At 35.4% G+C, this 21,910-nt stretch overlaps 1 protein-coding gene across 1 annotated transcript in view; it reads right to left on the reverse strand.

Annotated features, from left to right (window-relative positions):
• Positions 1 to 4,741: 4,741 nt before the first annotated feature.
• Positions 4,742 to 21,910, reverse strand: part of CPA3 (carboxypeptidase A3) — a 30,936-nt gene continuing 13,767 nt past the window's right edge. Inside the window, exons 6-11 of the mRNA XM_037154300.2 lie at positions 21,315 to 21,416; positions 19,888 to 19,998; positions 18,908 to 18,998; positions 17,692 to 17,894; positions 15,019 to 15,103; positions 4,742 to 5,262 (exon numbers count right to left, since the gene is read on the reverse strand). Coding sequence (XP_037010195.2) covers positions 5,075 to 5,262; positions 15,019 to 15,103; positions 17,692 to 17,894; positions 18,908 to 18,998; positions 19,888 to 19,998; positions 21,315 to 21,416 — 780 coding nt within the window. The 3' untranslated portion in view covers positions 4,742 to 5,074. The remainder of the gene's footprint in view (positions 5,263 to 15,018; positions 15,104 to 17,691; positions 17,895 to 18,907; positions 18,999 to 19,887; positions 19,999 to 21,314; positions 21,417 to 21,910) is intronic.

The following is a 21,910-nucleotide window of genomic DNA, read 5'->3' on the forward strand; positions in this document are numbered from 1 at the left end:
TACAACAAATTAGTGCCAGCTATGATGCAATTTGTACAATCAATAAAATTTCAAAGCAGGGATCCTTATTATCTATTTACTGATGTATTTAAAAAATTTTTTATGTTGAGTGGATTCAAAATTTGTAAATTTGTGTTCAAACACTTGGTTTTGTTATTTACAAACATTTTTATGGATGCAGAAAATTTTAATGAAAAAATACCTATTTTGTCTATTTGATTTTCAGTCTAAAATTTTAATTGAAGATAAAACCTGTGAGTAAATTACTTTTGCAAATAAACTGCACGATTCAATACAAATCACTAAAGTCATTGAAAAATCTTATTGAAAAGCTAAAGGAAATTTTAGAATTATTTTATGTCACTGTTTCTCAAAGTGTGGGTGGTGGACCAGCCGGACCAGCATTATGTGGGGGAGGGTTCAGCAATCTGCACCCTAATAAGCTTCCCTGGGAATTCCAGTATGCGGTCAAATGTGAGAATCCCTTGTCTACATCATCTAGAAGGGTGCGTGATGGGCCATTAAGAACGTTCTAGAATTAGAACCTAAATCGATGAGTCACAAATTAAATAACCTTGTCCCCTCTCAGCCTTCGAGCAAATGACCATTAAACAGTGTGGTGTAGTGAAAATAATTTGAATTTTGTAGTGTGAAGATCCAGTTTCAGTTTGCAACTTTGTATATGCAAGTCACTTAAGTACTTGGAATCATGGTTTCTAATATGTGAAATGTGGATAATAAATAGCACCCCCTCAGCTCATTCTCACAGAGTTGTGATCAAATGCAGATGTGCACGGGAGGGCAATTTTTAAATTACCGGTGCTATGCAAACGTTCCTTTTCATATGATCGTTTCTGCCAGTATGATTGCAGTTCTCAGGACTTTGCCTTCTCACCCCTGCCTTTTGCCCCATTAAAATTTAATTACCTCTTGATTTTTAAGTTTTGCAGAGATTTAATAAAAAAAGAATTGGAGAATTTAAAATAAAAAAATAAACCAGAGTTCTTATTTCTTTTATATACGGAGTGGGAGATACAGGTTTTTCTTTGTTTCATGAATAGACTTTTAAGCCTTGACTCCACAGTGTAAAATGAGCCAACTCAGTAACGCACTTCGGTGATGCCATGGCAATAATAATGCATTTGCAACATTAAGTGTCAAATTTTCCTCACGTATTTCAAAAACTGTTTTACATTTTTTCCAGTTTAACCTCTCTTGACACCAGTGAACTTAAGGCACATTGTAATTGAAGGATAAGTGAGCAAAAAAAGCAGTTCAAGTGATAATATATCCATTTCAATTCCTATTTTCTGGACTGAGACCTTTTATGCTAAGTTCATGTGAGAGTAAATTTTTATGACAAAATTATAACCCTCACATAGATGTTACTCAGGCAGGCTGAGATCCGTCCTGGTATAATGGGTTTTGTGACAATGAAATGCAAGGGAGTCTCCAAAAAGCTTTGCCTAAGGAATTTCTGACAGTAGCCTATATGCTGCTGAGATTTTCAAGATGCTATTATGACTCATTTCCACTCATTATAGAAAAATGGGTTGGTATTTTAATGATGAAATACAATTGTGTTGAAAGGAGTAAGAATTGTAGAGACATAATCTATGAAATATTGCCATGTGTTCATATTAGCTACACTGTTTAGTAAGTGTTGTTGCTTTTAATGTGGTTTTACGTACTAAAGCCTTCTAATTTGGGAGGTTGCATTTATTTGTTACTCCTAATTTGAGTTTTCACTTATAATTTTCTGTATATCACTAGTTGAATGAAAAGAAGGCATCTTCTACCACCAGAGGTAATCTGAACTTCATATAATTCTCTATAAATTGTTTGCCAAATGGTAGAATACAGCTTCTCCTATTTCGGTGGGTTAATTTTTTGTGAAGATATGTAAAGTGCCTCAAAACACTGTAAATGTGCAGTTACAAATATCATAGCTTCTGTAAGAGCCTCATATTTTCTTCTTTTTTCTCCAGCTTTATTGAGATATAATTGACATAGACACCATGTAATTTAAGATGTACATCCTGATGATATGGTACATGCATATGTTGTAAAATGATTATCACAACAGGGTTAATTAACCCCTTCATCACCTCACATAATTGTGTGTGTGTGTGTGTGTGTGTGTGTGTGTGTGTGTGTGATGAGAACACTTAAGGTGTGCTCTCAACAACTTTCAGGTGTATGTCCATCCATTTGGAATGGCCAAAGTTAATGCAAATGCTCTGTAAGAACAAGTTGCTAGGGGAAGAACCTGAGGACAGAGAGAATTTGTGCATTCTCGGTGATCTGTTGTAAGTTTCTCTGGGAATTACTTTATTTTTTTCATCTAAAGAAAGTCAGGCATAGATATTTGTCTTAAATGAGAAACAGACTCTAGTCAGTGAGCCTATTGTTTACTTAGCCAAGGAGCACTTTGTAATTGTAGAATGTATCTGATGTATAGGAGGTGGGGAGGGGACCTCTGATAAGACATTTTAAAATCAGTTTGGAGTCATAATGCCCATTGGAAACTCAATTTTTTTTACATTAGTAAAAATAATCAATAAGATCTTTTATTTATTTACTTATTTCATTATTTTTAAAAACTTTTTAACTGAATTTATTAGGGTGACATTGGTAATAGGATTATATAAGTTTCAAGTGTACAATTCTATAATACATAAACTATGTATTATATCGGGCGCTCACCACCTCAAGTGAAGTCTCCTTCCATCACCATTTATCCTCCCTTTGCCCTCTCTACCTCCATGTCTCAGACACTAGAGCACTGCCACAAAAAATTTCAAAATATTGCCCAGGCTGGTGTTGCTCAGTGGGTTGAGTGCCAGCCTGGGAACCAAAGGGTCACAGGTTCGATTCCCAGTCTAGGGTACATGCCTGGGTTGCAGGCCAGGACCTCATTAGGGGGCATGTGAGAGGCAATCACATATTGATGTTTTTTTCCCTCTCTTTCTCCCTCCCTTCCCCTCTCTAAAAATAAATGAAATCTTAGAATTTTTTCAGAATACAAAACAATGTTCTTTGAGTGAACTTGGTAGTAAGAACACTGGAAAAGGAATGATGATTCAGAAGATTATTTTGTATGTGTGTGAGACATATTGTAAGAGACAGCATAATTTATAACTGGGTAAAAAGTCCTTTTACTGTTAAATGAGAAATGTCAAAAAAAGAATCGCAGCTTTGGGTACTCAAGCTTTCCCATAAAGTTTTAGTTTTTAATTTTAACATGGATATTTTTCTTGACCTATTTATCTTCACAATTTATATGAAGACAAAGAAGCAAAATTCTCTGAGATACCGTGCAAAACCTATTTAAGATAAGAAATAGTCTTGTTAGAATTTTAACTCACTCAAATGATTTTCCTCTGAGAAAATAAATGTTAAACAATATAATCGCTTAATAAAATAGTACATAAAACGTTTGAGCCCTTTATAAGCTGAATAATGGACGAATGCAGGATGATATTCAACAATTGGGATTATCCTCTCACATCCTCCATCCACACACCCAGTGGAGTTAGAAGTATTTATGTAGATCTTAAGTTTGAATTTCTTTTAGTCCTTTCTTGGTTGAGTGAGTAAATGTGAATGAGTATATGATTTCCATATGGCATGTTTATGGGAACAAATTTACATTCCTATGTTCTGAGCCAGTTTTGAATGTAAATATTTAGGCATAGATATTATATTTTTTATAAGGGACAACTTAATCTCATAACCACAGTTTTGTCTTCTACTTTCTTGACTCTGTCATTTTCTCTTTCCTCTATTTATAAAGCGATTTTGGCACTGTTGGTTCTCCCAGACAATTTTACATGGAAAACATTTACCTTTACCAGCCTTATAACTATCAGAATCATGATCACCTGTAGATTTGATGGCACTCTTTCTTTTATGGGCCCCTAAAGGATTTATGAGGAATGTGCCAGAGGATTTGTTGACCTGGTTTCTCAGGACTTTGTGGATCCTCCAAAAATTTTCTAGGATGTTCTGAAAAGTAAGTTTAAAAGAAGTTAAGAAACTTTCTCCCTGGCTTCAGATTCTGTGAGGCATCTACATTCTGGATTTCTAGAACGAAGACACCACTGTCATCACATGATGCAGTATTGAAGAATTAAGACTGGGAAAAGGTACTTTGTAACAGTCTCTTAGACAATAGGATTATAGACAGTAGAAAGGTATAAATTACTCCAACTGCCCTTGATCACTGTAACTTTTTATCTTTTCAACTTATACATTTTCAGGCTTCCTTTGATCTCATATGGGGTCAGGGCTCACAGCTGACCCGAGGTGTCTGTAACTGCCAAGGGTGTTTTGGCAAGTAGTTCCCTCTGGTTGTGACAGGTTAAATTATTTTGAATTTAATACATATTACATTGATGGGAACTGGTTTAAAGCACTGAGATTCATCTGTACATGAACTATTTTATTTCCTGTTAGGACATCCTTTTGCTGTTGTGAAGACACAAACAATGCCTATGTATATTTAAAAATGTACATATGTAAGCAAAATATGTTTCTGAAATTGAAGATATTCTTCCTTTTTAACAGTATGCATGAGAAACATTAATGCTTGATTATTAATGCTAATAGAGGAATGTAGAGAATATAGTTTATAAAAAACAAGATACGTTTTGGAATGTGTTTTATTTTTATTATATTAGCACATAAAATGATGAAGCCACACTGTGAAAATGTGATTCTGGAGAAACCCTCAGTTTCTCTGGAGAAATCACATGAGGGTGTCCAAAGACATGAGGGTTCTCATGTCTTTATTATGACCCACTTTATATCACCTTTGAAAACGATCAAAATAATACTTTGTGCTGGTTTTAAACTTTACTTGGAACAAAGAAAGGCAGGTAACATATTTTGTTTAAAGCTATTTGTTAAGTTGCTACTGAGAGAAAAATAAAAGCAAAAAGAAATAATATAGTACTTAAATGAGCAAGAATCAGGCGATTCGGAAGCATTATTGAAGGATTATTGAAGATTGACATTCTGACGAGAGGCACAAAGAAGCGTTAATTGGCTTATTCCAAACTGAGGCAATTCTTTAGGAAGTATGCTTGAGGATATACTTGGCAATAAATTTGACAGCAAGCATGGTCTCTTTACAGGTTGGCTTTATCCGAGATTCTGGAAGGAGAAAACCAAATCTGCCTTCATCTCGGAGCTCAAAGGCAAATGTGTGCTTGATGCCCAGGTTGTAAGCCCAGTCTAAAGAAGAACCTGGTGTCTTGTCTGTAAGACATAAGCAGTAAATATTTAATTAGAAACAAGTGCTAATGTTTTTCTTGAAATGGAAATTCACTGGTGTAAAATTAGCAATAAAAATAATTATGTGTACAGTTAATTGCAGTAATGAATGGGAGTAGTGGTCTGCATAGTTTAGAGTGTAGAGTAAAATATAATTATAGGTTTGGGACCCACCGCATATTTTAAATATATGCTGCATTTTTGAGATTAAGTTTTGCTTGGGTCAGTACCCTACATTGAGTTTATTTCCTGCATATGCTGATGCAGATGTAGTCGATCAGAGCAAAAACAAGCTGCTGAGAAAATCAACTGAGACGGGGGTTATTGGTCACTGAAAACCCACCAAGGAAAACTACACGTACAAACTATGAAAAATTACATTCTTTCTAACAATTCAGGTCTCTTTCTATTCATGTGACTAGGGTAAACTCTTTTATAGTTAAAAGGTCAAAAAGTTATCTTAGGCAGGTATTTGATCCCCTCATTCATCTTTTCCATGGCAATTTTTTTGAAATTTTACTAAAAATAATATTATTTGGTAAAAGGATTAAAAATATAAACACATCCAGAAGTTATGTACTTACCAGTTTATATAGTGCATATAAATACTAAAATACATTCATGTATATTTTGCTTCACATAATAGAATAACTAGTTTTTTGTACATAAAATAATCTGTGTTCCAGGACAAGTATTGAGTTTAGTTGACATTAATATTTTAGGTTTTAAAGCTAAGAATTCAAACCTGTGGTAAAAATAGAGGGAAATAATGTTTTGATGTAAAGAGATAAAGTTGCCTCTTAAATTATTCAGCAAATATTTATTAAACCTTTAATATGCACACTGCACTTGGCACTGTGGAGGGTGGGTGGTGCAGGCGCAAAGACGATGCGACTGGTGTCTTTGGGAACTTGGAATTTCGGGGAGAGGAGTCAAAGATGCAAGTCAGTTGAGACTAGACAGACTGTATAACCACCACAGGAAAGGTAAAATATGAAGATTTTAAAGAAAAAAGGGCTTATGCTTGGTGACAACGAGGGCATTTCATGCTCAATGCCTGTTCTAGTACCACCTTCATGATGGAGGTGGTATTTGAGGTGAATTCTGAAGAAAGGTCATGTTCCAGATGGGGATAGAAGAAAGATATTCTGGCCCGTGAACTACAAGGATGGAAAAGCACGCATGCGTTTTTAGGAACCAGTGATGTCCAGTGGGACAGGAACAAATGAAGCAGTGAGAATTTGTAGGCAAAACTCAGACAACCTGATAAATCAGGACACTGTCTTTGGTTCAGGAGGCAACAACAGTTATTTTAATGCTGTATTTAGGACGACAAACCTGGGCTGGAGTAAGTAGAGACCGGTTCAGAGGTCTTGTAGAAGGGAAGCCTGAACTAGTATAGACTCTCACTGTGCTGAGAAGAGGATTCAGGGCTTGGTGTAGGAAACGAAGTAGAAGAGTCACAGAATTTGATAAAAATTGGTGAGATTTCAATCTGGGTGGCTGAAAAAAAAGGATCCACTTTGTTAACAGAAACAGAAACTTAGAGTAGTGATGGGGAAAAGAAAGTGAAGGAAGTAGGACGAAAGGCTATTTTTAAAGCAGCTGGGAACTTGGGCAAATCAATTTTGAAATTTTGGCAGAAACATCATAGGTGAAATTGGCTTGCATAAGATTGATTCTTTTATTAATATTATGTCCCTTTTTGATTCTAGAAAATTTCTTTGAAGTTTACTTGATCAGATACTTAATATGGCCACTCTTTCTTTGCATGGTATATCTTTTTCCAGTTTTCAGTTTCAACCTATCTATGTTATATTTGAATTGGGTAACTTATAGTGCATTGCTAAATCACATATTTTAAAATCTATTTCCCAATCTCTACTTTCAATTAATATATTTAGGTAAATTATTTTTAGGAATTCAATCTGCTGTTTTATTATTTGATTTTTCTTTGTTCCAACTGTTCTTTATTACTCCGAAATAGGAATTTGTTTTATATTTAATATATTTAAGTATACTTAATATTTTATTTTATTTCCTTCTGTTTTGTTACATGACTATTTTTCGGATTCCCTTTAGATTTATTTATAAGAATGCTTTTGAGTATACCACTTTGTATCATTTCCTTAGTGGTTGCTTTAGGTGTGATAATATACATACATAATATATCAAAATCTATTAGTATCAATGTTTTATCATGTCAAGTAAGTATAAAAAGCTTGCATTTAGGTTATTTTCCCTTTCCCACTTTTTAAATACAATTATCTTGAGTACTTTATATACATTGAACATTACATTAGAAGGAGTTATAATTTTTGATTCACCCATCAGAAGGAAAAAGGTTAAGTAATTCATTCATTCATTCCCTAATCCATTGTTCTTTCTTCTTTTCTACAGCGTTATGGTGACATTACTTGTATTTCATTTGTTTCATGGCTCTGTAATGCTTGTTGAAGCATTTTCATGATGGTAACTTTGAAATTCTTATTAAATGATACCAACATCTAAATCATCATTTTAATATTGGCATCTATTGCTTGTCTTGCCTCATTCAAGCTGTGATTTTTCTCATCTTTGATAGAACAAGTGATTTTTGATTATAGAAATCAAAGATTTTAGCTATTATTTGCTACTATTTTAGCTATTTTTGATTATGCAGATAAAAATTTTAGCTATTATTAGCTGGACATTTTGGCTATTATGTTAAATCTGAAATCTTAACTGAAATATATTTTAGCAGTAGTCACCCTGTTTAGGTTTAGTGTGCAGGTCCTTCCTAGTCTTCTATTGTGACTTGTGGCTCAAATGACAATAGAGTTTTCAGAGCTATTGCATTGCTGTTTTGGTCTGGTTAGTTCATCTACTGATGCGGGGCTCCAACGGATTCCTGCAGGTGCCTGCTGCATGGAGGGAAAGTGATTTCTTAGCTGGTCTACCTGATGCCTCTAGGGGTCAAACACAGGCTCCAGCCTGTGAGGATGGAGAACACTTCCTTGATGAGGAGAGTAGCCGGAGAGGCCTGAAGAGAGAACCTTGTGAAGTAGCTGCATATTATATCTATTATTGGAAAAATGTTTACTTTTAGAAGTGTCAGCAAACATGGAGTAGAAAAAAGGGATGAGAAGGCAAATCAGGTGAGTTTAGTGTCAAGGAAGGTAAGAAATGGTAAGAAGGGACATCAGCAGGGTCCAATGTGGCATGGATTTTGTGGAGCATGTAAGCTGAGGTAACTGTACTGGCTTTAGTGATCAAGAAGACTGCCATTTTTAGCTAGAGTTGGATTTAAGTTCATTAGGAAGAAAGCACATAAGGTAAGAGTTTGGTAGCAATGAAAGTAAGGAAAATAAAAATTGTGATTTAGAGTGTGTTAGATACTTTAACAAACTGGGCCACTTTCTTGTACTAGCTTTCCAATTGCAGTTAAATAAACTCTTCTGATTTAAAAGAATTAAAGATAATGGCTATTCCATTTTGAAAAATTTATGTGAAATTTCTCATTAGGTTTAATAGTGGTGATTGAGAAAAAAAAATGTATGGTCTGTCCAGAAGGTATCTAGCCATGTAATATGATAAATAGAGAGATTTATTGAAGAAGATACAAGATACAAGCAACATTGTACATAGGACACTGACGCCTCATTGGAGGGGCCTTGGGACCTCATACGTTTTCTCCCAATCACCATCAGCCCATTGGCTCCCAATCACAATACGCCCCATTGCATTTTCCTGAATCTTATCAAAAGTCTGAACTCTTTTCCTTTTCAAAGGTGATTTTAGTTTTGGGAAAAGCCAGAAGTCTCAGAGTGCCCAATTTAGGCTATAGGAGTCTGAGTCACCTGGGTGATTTGATGTTTCACTAAAAAACTGCATGAGATATGATGTATGAGCTGGCAAGTTGTCATGAAGAAGCTGCCAGTCACCAATTACCTATAGGTTGGCCTTCTGAATCATGTAAATAGTTTCTGCAGAGGAATGTTCAAGCTTAATGCAAAATTTGATGCAGATTCATTGCTCTGCTTGCTCAGTCATTTTGAATGTGACGGCCACACAGTACACATGCTCACTCAACAGTGTCTACTGCCCTCACTCACCACCAGTACAGTGAAATCATCATTGTTCACGCATGCACATTCCAGTCCACTCTCCTTGGCTGCTAAGTTACATTGACATCATGCAAACAGTTCTTGTTATATTAACCATGTCTGGACTTTTTCTGGACAGACCTTTTATATATATGTTTATATATGTATACACACACACACTTATACACACATAGTGGATTTTCATAGTTTTGTGATGTTACTGAGTGTACATTTTCTTTTATGATACCATTTTTTGTATTTTCAAAACCTTAATTTACAAACCAAAACTCCACTAAGGCATAAAATAAATGCAACATTAAGAGTTTTTTACTTGTGAGAACACAGTATTATAGAACTTAATTTGTTGAACATGCGGTTTAGCCTTGTATTTGTCTCCATCTATACTGACTAAAATATGTGTACATTTATAAAATATAATATAACTTTCTAAATTAACTCATTTCATTAATTCCTATCATAGCCCTATGATTTAAGTACCAGTTGCTGTTTTACAGAAAAGGAAGCCTGTCTTTAGAATTTGTGATATTAACCATATAGTGCACTACTCCCTATGTCAATCTATAGTTCTCCCAGTGAAGAGTCTTCATTGAGTTCTACAAGATAATTTTTTTGTTGACAATATTTTTTTAATACATAGACATTAAAAATATTTTTGCTCCTTTCAAGCTACATTATATGCAAGGAACTTACTCTAATACAATTAAAACAAGTCAAAATAAAACTGAACTGAGCTAGGAATCCAGTTTTAGCCCAAAGGATTTCACATAAAGAGATGCTGGTAAATTTTTTAAGAAAAAGTGTTATTGACATGCATTAAATGTAATAACCTCCATTTTTTTACATCAACACTAAGTCAAAATTCTATTTTAAGCAAGGGGGCTGAAGCAAGAGATACATGGTCATAAATTAAAATATTTTTTCTGCCCTTTCGTTGTTCCTTAATATGATCTCAGCTTGTATTTCTCTCAGTAGCTAGATATTGAGTGTCATAAACTACTTGATTTTCTCCTTTTCTTTTTTTAAAATTTTATTTATTATGCCATTACAGTTGTTCTATTCCCCCCTTCATTCCCCTCCACCCTGCACCCCTCCACCCCTACCATTCCCCCCCTTAGTTTATGACCATGTGTCTCAAGTTCTTTGGATTCTATATTTCCCATACTATTCTTGCCCTCCCCCTATCTATTTTCTACCTACCGTCTATGCTACTTATTTTCTGTACCTTCTCCCCCTTCTCCTCCCACTCCCCTGTTGCTAACCCTCCATGAGATCTTCATTTCTATGGTTCTGCTCCTGATCTAGCTGTCCTTTAAGCTTGCTTTTGTTTTAGATGTGGTTGTTAATAACTGTGTGTTTGATGTCCTTTCACTGTTCATCTTTTTTATCTTCTTTTTCTTAGATAAGTCCCTTTAACATTTCATATAATAAGGGCTTGGTGATAATAAACTCCTTGAATTTGATCTTATCTGAGAAGCACTTTATCTGCCCTCCCATTCTAAATGAAAGCTTTGCTGGATAGAGCAATCTTGGTTGTAGGTCTTTGGATTTCATGACTTGGAATACTTCTTTCCAGCCCCTTCTTGCCTGTAAGGTCTCTTTTGAGAAATTTGCTGACAGTCCGATGGGAACTCCTTTGTAGGTGACTGTCCCCTTATCTCTTGCTGCTTCTAGGATTCTCTCCTTCATTTTAATCTTGGCTAATGTAATGATGATGTGCCTTGGTATGTTTCTTCTTGGGTCCAACTTCTTTGGGACTCTCTGAGCTTCCTGGATTTCCTGGAAGTCTCTTTCCTTTGCCAGATTGGGGAAGTTCTCCTTTATTATTTGTTCAAATAAGTTTTCCACTGGTGGCTGTTCCTTTCCCCCTTCTGGTACCCCTATAATTTGGATATTGGAGCATTTAAAGATGTCCTGGAGGTTCCTAAGTCTCTCCTCATTTTTTTTTTGAATTCTTGTTTCTTCATTCTTTTCTGGTTGGTCATTTTTATTCTCCTTCTGGTCCACTCCATTGATTATAGTCCCAGTTTCCTTTCCATTACTATTGGTTTCCTGTGCATTGCCATTCATTTCAATTAGTTTTGCCTTCATATGTTCCTCTAATTTGTGACTAAAATCAACCAGTTCTGTGAGCATCCTGATGACCAGTGTTTTGAACTGTGCATCTGAAAGTTTAGCTATTTCTTCGTCACTTAGATTTATGGGCTCTGGGGCTTTGAGATCTTCTTGAGCCATTTTTGGTCTGTTTCCGCCCATTAAGTATGAGTGAATCAAAATTATACTTAATTTTTGTCAGATTGTTGAGATCTTGGGAAATTGAGAACATAGCCTGACCACAGCAAAACAGGAACAAGGAACAGCATGCAAACAAAGGCTGAGCAGACATCCTGCAGTATGTGAGTGCCCTACTTAGAGCAAGATAGGCAGATTGTAATCTGTTTAGTTTTGAATTTTGAAACCCCACCCTTTTCCCACGCGGTCTCTGTCAGCAAACAGCTAACTGCCAGTCTGCTTCTGTTCAACGCTTGCTTGCACGCCCCTATCTAAGGACTTAGCTGTAAGCACTCGGCGAGACTCCCATCTGCAGCCCTCTGGGCACCGTGTCTCAGGACACTCTGAGAGTTCACCCCTGCACAGGTTAAGCTTGGCCAATAAAATAAGATCAAAACCCTAAAAGGTCTTCGAAAGTTATTCTTGCATCTGGTGGATATAACAAGATCAGCAAAAAATTAATATTTTTTTAGTAATTAGTCTATGTGTGCCATGAGGTGACAATGATTGAAAATCACTGAAGTAGATCATCTTTTATGTTTCCTCCTGGTTTAAAACTTTTTGGTTTTAACTTAAAAAAATTTGTTGTATTTTATTCTTAGGTTTAGATTGCAAGCATATTTCTTTTTTTCTGGAGGTCAGAGATCTCTCCATAACTTGGGTATTACAAATGCTCCCTCAGACCTTCACTTCTGCTGCTATCACGTCAAAGAGAAAAATACTGGCAAATCCTGAACTTCTTAAGTAACAGTCAGGATATTGGTATGACCAAACATGAATTGTGGAGTGCCTTTATTTTCAATTCTTACCAAGTCAAACACTTTGTGACCCTTTACTTCTCATGACTGTTTAACATTCGATCAGAGACTTTATTAAGCATTCACTGCTAAAAAAATTGAATATCAAGCTGATGCACCCCTGTATGAAAGAGGCAATGCTTTCTAAATCTGAATTCCTTTAAAAGTCTTTTAATGTTCTATAATAAACAAGTTAAAAATGCTGCTACACAGTTGCACAGAATAGTAATTCTTTACTCGATCCTCTCACTTCGAGTGTGACACACGATGGCATGGAGCAATGTATGGTATCTTTGGCTGTCTGCCAGTTAGCATGTCCCTCCCTGAGCGTAGTAATTGTGTCTTAACTCTTCTCACCTGCCTCTCAAAGCTCCAAAGTGCTGGGCATTTATTAGGTAGGTGCTCCATAAATCAAACGATTGTGATGCAATGCCACGCATAGCTCTGCTATGCTGATAATTTGCATGTATAGATGTGGAAAGTGTGTAAAAATCCTTTGATTTTTCTAGTTGACACTTGCAAATTTTTTTCCTGTTTGGAACCCTTTGTTTTTTTGATGCTAAGAATATCTGTGTGTTTTTCTTACTTATGATGTGAAAGTTGCTCTTACATCATGTCTGGATGGCTTATCTGGCCCTGCTATTTCTCAGTATCCACTAAGTAGACTGCTATTTTAAACAGGGGTTCAAGTCTGCTCTCTTGTTCTTTACTTTGCTTGCTTTTTGCCCACTCACATGGCTAGGTATATCATTTGTTTTGAAACCTTGTTGTCATCCACTTGTATAATGAATTCTTGGCTTGGCTATTTATTCATCATGACCCATGTGGGTGCTGGCAATTGGCTGTGTCACTGCTCTTTTCCTTTAGCCCTTTGCCAGTGACTGGTCAATAGGTGATTGCTGATGAATGTTCTGTAGGAATGGGACTTGTTTGTTTTTTTTTCTTTTTTTTTGTCATTTATCCAATTCCACCAAAAATGCTGCCAATAAGTTGGTTCTAGAAGTTGTATATAATGACTATGGCATTTTCAAACTTCATGCCAATTGTTGAAGGTGTAGACTTTCAGTTCAAAGTTTATACTTTTAGCCTGGGTTAGGGAAGTGGTTTTTAAAGTGTGGCCAGGTAGAGCTATTGCAAGGAATCCATAGGTTCATATGCACATATTCATTTTTTCAATACACAAATTCTAAAAGTATTACAGAAATAAGTTTGAGTGGTCTATGAAATGCGATCTTCATGCTAAAAAATTTGGCTATCATGGCTCTAGAGAGTGATGCATGCTAAATCAAGTTCAGTCTTGTGGTTTCAATCCAAGTTCACCTTTTTTGGATAAGTCCAAAAAGAGTGAGCAAGTTTATTGAAAATATTTTTGATGTTGTCCATGCCCTGCACTGTGCTAGATATTAGGCGGTATAAGAGGAGATAGGAAATATGATCCTTACTCTTGAGGAATTAAATTTTGTTAAGAAGTTAAGGTTTTGTAAGCAGTTTCATTGTGAATTTTTTGTTAAGTTTGAGTCTAAGAACTGAAGCTCAGAAATGGTTTGGAGAAAAGGCAATTTTTACTGCAGTATTTCCAAATTAATGCCAGTGCGATCTAGCCACCAGAGCAGACATGATCTCACTTTACAGGGTCTGAATGAATGGTTTTGATTGGTAAAAAACAAATGAATTTATTATCATTGCTTTAGTATGGAACAGCCTAAAAACTATAGCTGCAAAAGCCCAATGGGTAAGCAGTATGCACAGTGGTCAAGATCCTGAGCATTGCGTTTTGCTAAAACCTGGGAATGATCGCCAGTTTAGCTAGTTACAAGTATTGCTCAAGTCATAAGGTGCTGTCACAATTAATTGAGATAGTGAAAATCGAGGGCTACGCCAGTGTCTGACAAGTAAGAAATATGTCAATAATTTAAAGTGGCAGACAGAAAGTAAAAATAGTGCCGAGTAAGAGTAAGAAGTGGTGCTGAGACACTAAAACAGAACAACAGAACCAGAACCCTGTGACCTCCTTTCTTAATCTACCATATAGATTTTGGTTGAACACAATAGGAAGGGGCTGGTGAGAGAGACAGAAAACTGCTTTTGTATGATTAAAGTGGCTCAGTCTGTGGGCCTACCTATTTTTCTACCAGGAGCTAGGAAAAAAACTGTGCTTGCCTGGGAGACTAGCCCAAGTAAGAAAGAGTCCATTTAAAGTTAAATGATTAAAAAAAGTATCAACTCTGCCCCAACTAATTCTTATTCTTGTGAGGATAAAAATGTGTGGTTGGTGGGCACAGGAAGGGGGGATGAATTAAACTGTAAATTTGTCTTGATTTAATAACTTTTGTTGACTTTGTAACCTTTTAAAAAGCTCAGTGTACTTTGTTTCAAGAAAGATATTATCCTTACCAACAGCAGATTTTATCCCCCAGATTCACATTTAATTCAAAATCACCTGTTAAAACTAAAGGTCAAATTAGCAATTCCACATGTTCTAATCCTAATTTACAAATTCTATAATTTCCTTTAATATTTATAAAAAAGAATTAAGGAAAATGACACATTAAGTAATAGGAAAAACTTACAAATTGTTGATGCTGTTGGACCATAGATGTAGCGGGTTTCATAGCGAGTTGATAAAACATCGGTGCCGATCTTTGCAGCTTTGGTCTAGAGAGAAAGGGAAGTTAGAAAATTAGGGTGCTATGTAAGTGCCATTAACTTACTGGAGGTTAAAAAGTCCATTTTACTGGTTACTTGGTATTTGAAGTCAAAACAAAATAAGTGATTAAATAAAAAATTTATTTTCAGTAAGATATATTGTCATTGTGAAGACTTCTAAATGTGAAATCAGTTATCTACAGTAATGTCTTATCTCCTTTTGCGATTCTATTTCTTTTCTCTCCTTCTTTCCCTTCCTCTGTGACTTCCTCCCTCTCTTCATTCTATCATTCCTTATAATAAAACATATCTTTTTTCAGATTTATTTCTGGCTTCAGATTTTTTAGCTTTTATATATATATATTTAAATTGAATTTACTGGGGGTGACATTGCTTCATAAGATCATATAAGTTTCAAGTGTACATTTCTATGCTACATCATTGATTTATATATTGCATTGTGTGCCCACCACCCAAAGTCAAATAATTATTCATCACCATATATTTGGCCTCCTTTATCCTTTACTGACTCCCATCTCCCTTCCCTCTGGTAACCACCATACTGTTGTCTGTGTCTATGAGTTTCAGTTTTTATAGCCTACATTTAAGTAAACCATATGGTTCTTAGCTTTTTCTGACTGACATGTCACTTAGCATAATATACTCGAGGTCCATCCATGTTGTTGCTAGGTTCAGATTTTTATCTCTTCTAAGCCATTTTCTCCCTTGTTCTTCTTTTCTTCATCTTTATAGGTTCCACATCATCACAGGTCTTTCTTCGCATCATATTTTAGCATGTCAAGGGCAGAAGAAGGGTGGTTGGCTCCTCTTTAAAATAGTTCTATTAAATTGGAGTTTTTTTTCCAGAGCAGCATTTCATGATCTTTAATACACATTAGTGTTTTGTGCTATGAGAATGATTTATTGGAACAAACTTTACTGGAATACAATTATTAATGTATTTGTAATCAAATGAAGTTTTTTGGCTATGTGTATAGTGCATATAACCAAGAAGTATTTATTGATTTAGTTGCTGTGTAAAAACTCTTACTTTACTCAAATGGTTTCTTGTATATATTTTTAATTTTTAATCCATAGTGCCATTTTTCTAAGGGCAGATTGAAATTGCATTGCTGTGTCTTTGTATAAGTTGTTCATACTCATGGATTCAGACTCTCAACTAAATTAGTTAAATAAATGATTCTGTGGGTCCTGGATTGCTTGTACATTTTCTCAGTTGCAAATACACAGATGGTTTTACTGATTGGTCCAAATGTCTGCTTCAACTCAAAATTAAATGCTGTTTTGCTGAAACAATTGACTGAAGTCAGAATGGCAATTGTGTGTCTGTCTGTCTTCAAAATTAAAAAAAAATTTATGAGGCAGTATTTGAACCATATCTTTTACTGGATATATGGTATTTGCCAATCACCATGGGATTTAGGACACTAAATTTTATCTGCTTTATTTCTTTTCTTCTACAGCAATTAAAAAGATTTCTTTTCTTTTCTTTCTTTTTTTTTAATCCTCACCCGAGGACATGCTTATTGATTTTAGAGAGAGGGAAGGGAGGAGAGAGAGATGGAGAGAACATTGATGTGAGAGAGAGAAACATTGATCAATCTTCTTTTAGGTGTCCCGACTAGGGACTGAACCAGAAACCTAGGCATGTGTCCTGACCGGGAGTCAAACCAGCAGCCATTGGATTTACAAATTGATGCTCCAAGTAACTGAGCCAAATTGGCCAGGGCAAATATTTATTTCTTTATGTGGATGTTCATTTATTCACATGGCTAGTTCTTGTAATTCATTGAAACTCATATGTACAAAGTTTTAAAGAATTTATTTATACATTTTTATAGATAGGGGAAGAGAAGGAGAAAGAAAGGGAGAGAGATATTAATGTGTGTTTGCCTCTCATGTGCTTCATACTGGGGACCTGGCCTGTAACCCAGGCATGGGCCCTGACTGGGAATCGAACAAGCGACCCTTTGGTTTGCAGCCCACACTCAATCCATTGAGCTACACCAGCCAGGCATATCTGCCATTTTTTTTTAAAGCTAACAAATTAGTCTCCATAGAATGGAAAAGGATGCTTAGTGGATCATAGTTCTGGAAAGACTGTTCTTAGTGAGGAAGTTTTGCAAACATTTTTTGGATGGTAATGTATTAATATTATTTCTAAGATGATCTGGAGGATGAAAATGCAATGGACACCCTTAAATCTGGTGTCTTAGAGATAGGAATAACAGATATCTTTGCTGTTCTACTAAACTTTCGCTGTGTGTGGTTTCACTGACATACGGTAAATGTTTAATGATCTATATAGTAATGGAATTCTACTCTGATGGCCTAGAGACATTTTCTCCTATTGGCTTGATCTTAGAAGCACATCAAAAGATTTTATTAACTATATACTTTTAATACATAAAAATTAATCTAAGGATATGATTTTAACTCTAAGGTAAATTTCATTAGTTCTTTTCTTTGGTAGTAAAATGTGGAGTTCTTTTAACATAACACAAGCTGTTAATAAAGACTCAACTGAAAGTCAATGGTGGTGTCAAAACATAAACCACAGGCTTTTTTCTACATACCAATTCCTCGTTGTTAGGTGGCAATTTCGATGTATATCCATACGGAAACAATAGCAGCTGGGAGTAGGAGTGTACAGTGATGTAGGCTTTGATTGATTTCAGGTGGCTTTGAATGAAGTCAGTGACAGCTTTGGTCTCTTTCTCAGACTCTGGTGCTGGGCCTGGATAGGTGTCCTCACATGGGCTTTGGGTGGTAGGAGAAGCTGCAGAGGACACAGATGGACGAGATCACAATCTGCTCCCCTCTTCAGCACAGCCACCGCTTTTTCTGCGGTGGATTCACAAATTGTTTGAAGCATTTTAGCCTACCAGGTTTACAGGGCCCCTCTGTGTTTCTGGCGTCAGAGTCACCGCAGACTAACTTTGTATGCACAACTCAGAGTGTAACAAACTTAGCTTGCTAGAATATTCTTAGCCTTTGTTTATTTTCCCTCCTTTGTCCAGAGTAACAGGAATGACAAAGCAGAAGCAGTCCAGGGCCTGAGGCCAGAGAGATCCCAGCTCCAATTCAACTGCATTTCTAACTTGCTGGGTACTGGCTACATTCTTTGAACCGAGTTTCTTCAACCTATTTTAGCAGGCAGTCATCAATTAGGGAAGCTGCTAATATCATATTCATTATAGTAGACTACAATTAAAAGTTGGTATTTTCCACAAAGCTAGATAGCAAAAAATATTATGAATTGGGATAGTGGTCATTTCTCTAGGAATATATGTAATAAAGTGATATTTGTGTAGCAACTACAGAGTCATCTGATATTCCAGATCTTTGTTTATTATTGCATTTTCATTAAACCTTTCACTCTCTTCTCTCCAGATGTTTCTTTTCACTGAACCTCTTTACTATCTGTACTAGTTTTAACCGCTGGTATTTCTTAGTTTTAATCATGGGTATTTCTCAACTTTTATCAGATCAGGATAAGGAAGGACCTTAGATCTCTCTTCAGACAATTTGAATTATTGTACATCTGACTTGTGCTTAAATTTTAGCAAGCTAAATATATTGAGATAGTTTGATAACCCCATACCCCATTTCCTCCCATATTACAAAACATTAATAATGCTTGTATAGCAGTGATGACATCTTTCATTTTTAGATTAGAAAATTAACACTCACTCAGGTAAAGCATATCTTTACTGAAATAAATAGGTGGTTTAAGTAAATTCTGTGTCTAAACACTTTATAGCTTTTTTCCTGGAGATCAAGTCAACTCACAGTTCCATGAGACATTAAAGTTCCTGTTGAGGTCAGTGCCAATGCATTTGAAGTTTTGGTTTTTGGAACGATTTTTTCTCCACAAGCGGTTCTGCAGGATTAAATGACAGAAGTATTTACAGCAGATCAGTTTGAGTTTTTCAATTTGATCCTTTCAGATCCTCTGCAAATTTCTACGGCTTTATTTGAGATCTATCTAGTTAAAATGAGGCCCTTTATTATAAAGAAAAATCTATTGTTTTTTTACTACTTGTAATAGTTTCAGAAATATTGCTTTTATATAAATATTCTAATTCAGTTAGTTTTAAAAACTGTTGATTATTAGTTTTAAAAACTGTTCTCATTATTAGAAAAGATAAATGATGTTCTGGAATTACCTATACTTAAATTATAACTTCATTACATCATTCACCATTTATAGATTCAGTTATAATACAGGTCAAATTGTGGCTGTTGGAGCATACTTTTCAGGAAAGAACTTGGTGTGATAGTATGTATCTGAAAGTTCATTATTAACCTTATTTAGCAGCAGCAGGGAAATAAAGGATCCTGTTAAAAGACAGATAGATATCTGTGTCACTTGTTAATTTATTTTTGATATAATTATTCCTCCTCAAATTCTGTCTCAGGTTTATGGAATAAAGTGACTTTTGCTTTGAAGTCAATGACTTGACTTCATAATATCTTTCAATGACTTGTATTCTTAGCTAGAGTATCCTTTACAGTAACTGCTTTATTTCATTTTTTCACATTATTAGATTCAGCAGCAGAAATTTCATATTGTTTTAAGAACACCTGTGCAGTTAGAAAATTATGCTTTCCTTAGTCTGGAATTGAGATTTAAAAAAATATACATTTGTGAATTGAAATTAACTGGTTACCCAAATTTTAAACTTAATGATAACAATCACTGTGCATTAAAGTCAGTAAGTAATATATTGTGTTAATGCAAAAAAAGAAACTACAGCACAGTATATTACCTTTTTCCATGACCATATATATCCATCAATGTTGAACACAGGGAGAACATAAAAGTTCATTCGGTCCAGGAGTTTGGTCATAATTTTGTTTTTTCCATAAGTTTTGGTTGCCTATAGGGATAGGAAAAAAGGAAGGTATTGTGTAAAGCTTAGCTATTATGTGGAAAGTTGTGGTTATAATGGTAATAACTACCACTCCTTAAGTCATTTGCCCAAGGTCAAATGATTTTGAACATATTTATCCTAAACTGTACAAAATGACCCATACAGATGACATAAAATGACATTTATTCAGACTAATGAAATTAATTGAACTGAGCATTCTTTAAAGGATCATTTGATTTTTGAGACGTGTGGCATTTCAAATGTAGCATGCAAGATACATTTCATAGAAAGATTAGAAGCCAAGTGAAAAATTAGCAGTGTAGCTTATTTTAAATGGATTATTTCCCTCGCATCCTTTTTGTAAATATGGATTGAGTCTGTAAGCATTAGAATATGTAAACGTTGGAGAGGATTCATAAATTAATTATAAATAGGACTAAAAAAGTGCTCTATTGACTAAAAATATCAAGAGTTTAGAAATTGACCCTCGACTTTTTTTCTCTCATACCTGACTGAAATTTCTTTAATTATTTGGACTTTCTACGGCTACCTAAAATCTCTGTCATCATTTTTGGAAAATCTCTCCCCAGTACAGCTGTACTGGAGTTGGGAGATACCCTGTATTTCTGAGATGGGTGTTGCTTTATGAGGGGTGCACTGGACCCTCAGCTGGAAGAGCTAGAACAGGGCAAGCATCATCAACTCAACGGGCGGAGTCACACCTAGTGAAAGTACGCACACCCAGAAGGCCATTGTCATGCCTGTTTCATCAGTGTGTTGGGTGCCAAAGCTGTGGACAGAGAAGATTAAACATAGTTGGAGTCAGAACATAATAGAAACAGAGTGAGAGAAATAACAAACATAAACTAAAAAAATGAGTTATTTTTCACTTGGAAAGGGAATTTAAGTATGCCAAGTGTATGTGCGGTTAATGAAATACCTATGCAGAAATAAGGTCTCTGCTTTGAGCTTACTGAAGAAAGTCCATGTTTGTAGGTTGGATATTAAGATAGTTTCAGATTTTCCATGCTTAACTGCAGAAAAAAACTCTCATACTGTAACCTCCCGAATTTTCTTTTTGTTTTGTAAGCTGTCAGCTGGAGTTTAAACAGTCTGAAGGAAGGTGTCAATTTTATAAAAAGGAAGGTGTCAGCTTTTATAAAGCTGAATGTTGAGTAAAATCCAAAGCATTTATTTCCTGACAGCACCAAACATGGGCTCATCTAGCTCAGTGGAACTGCGCTTGTTTGGAAAGGGCAGTTGCCCTTAGTGAAGTGCTGGAGACTTGACAATCAGAGAATTGCGTGTTCCAATTCACTTACCTGATAGACAAACCACTGGCAGAATGCTGGGGAGATCCATTCTCGTGCATGAATGCCACAGTCCATAAAAATAGCCTTTCTTCTTTCATCTTTTTTCCCAATCTATTTAAAAATAAAGTTGAGATATTATTGTAACTTGCAGAAATTCACACACTGATCTCTTGTTGTCCTATAACTCATTCATATTCTCAAAGCAATTCTTCTTCCTGTCTCCTGTTAAAGAGTAACTGTGCAAGTACATATTGTTCTCAGGTAGGACCATGGCGTATATTCTTAAATGTCTGTATATAATTCCTAAACGATTACATAGGATATTTTTCAAAAGCTTTTCCTAGTGTCAAGTTGCTTTTAGGATTTTTTAAAAAATCACGATCATGTCTTTCTTATTTTTCTGCTAATATTCTTTGGTCTGGGACATAAATTATAAAGTTGCTTCTGTTTCTGACATTTCTTTTTTCTGTCTTCATAACCTGGGAATGTTCTGCTTGGAGTAGAAAAGATTTTGTTTTTGATGTGGGAAGGAGGACTAGTGACTAGATATTTGAAGGGCTGTCATTGAAGAGAGGTTAAATTTGTTTTGCATAGTTGGATAGAAT

This window comes from Artibeus jamaicensis, unplaced genomic scaffold (assembly GCF_021234435.1).
Source record: "Artibeus jamaicensis isolate MK-2021 breed Jamaican fruit bat unplaced genomic scaffold, CSHL_Jam_final contig_466, whole genome shotgun sequence".
Classification (NCBI taxonomy): Eukaryota; Metazoa; Chordata; class Mammalia; order Chiroptera; family Phyllostomidae; genus Artibeus; species Artibeus jamaicensis.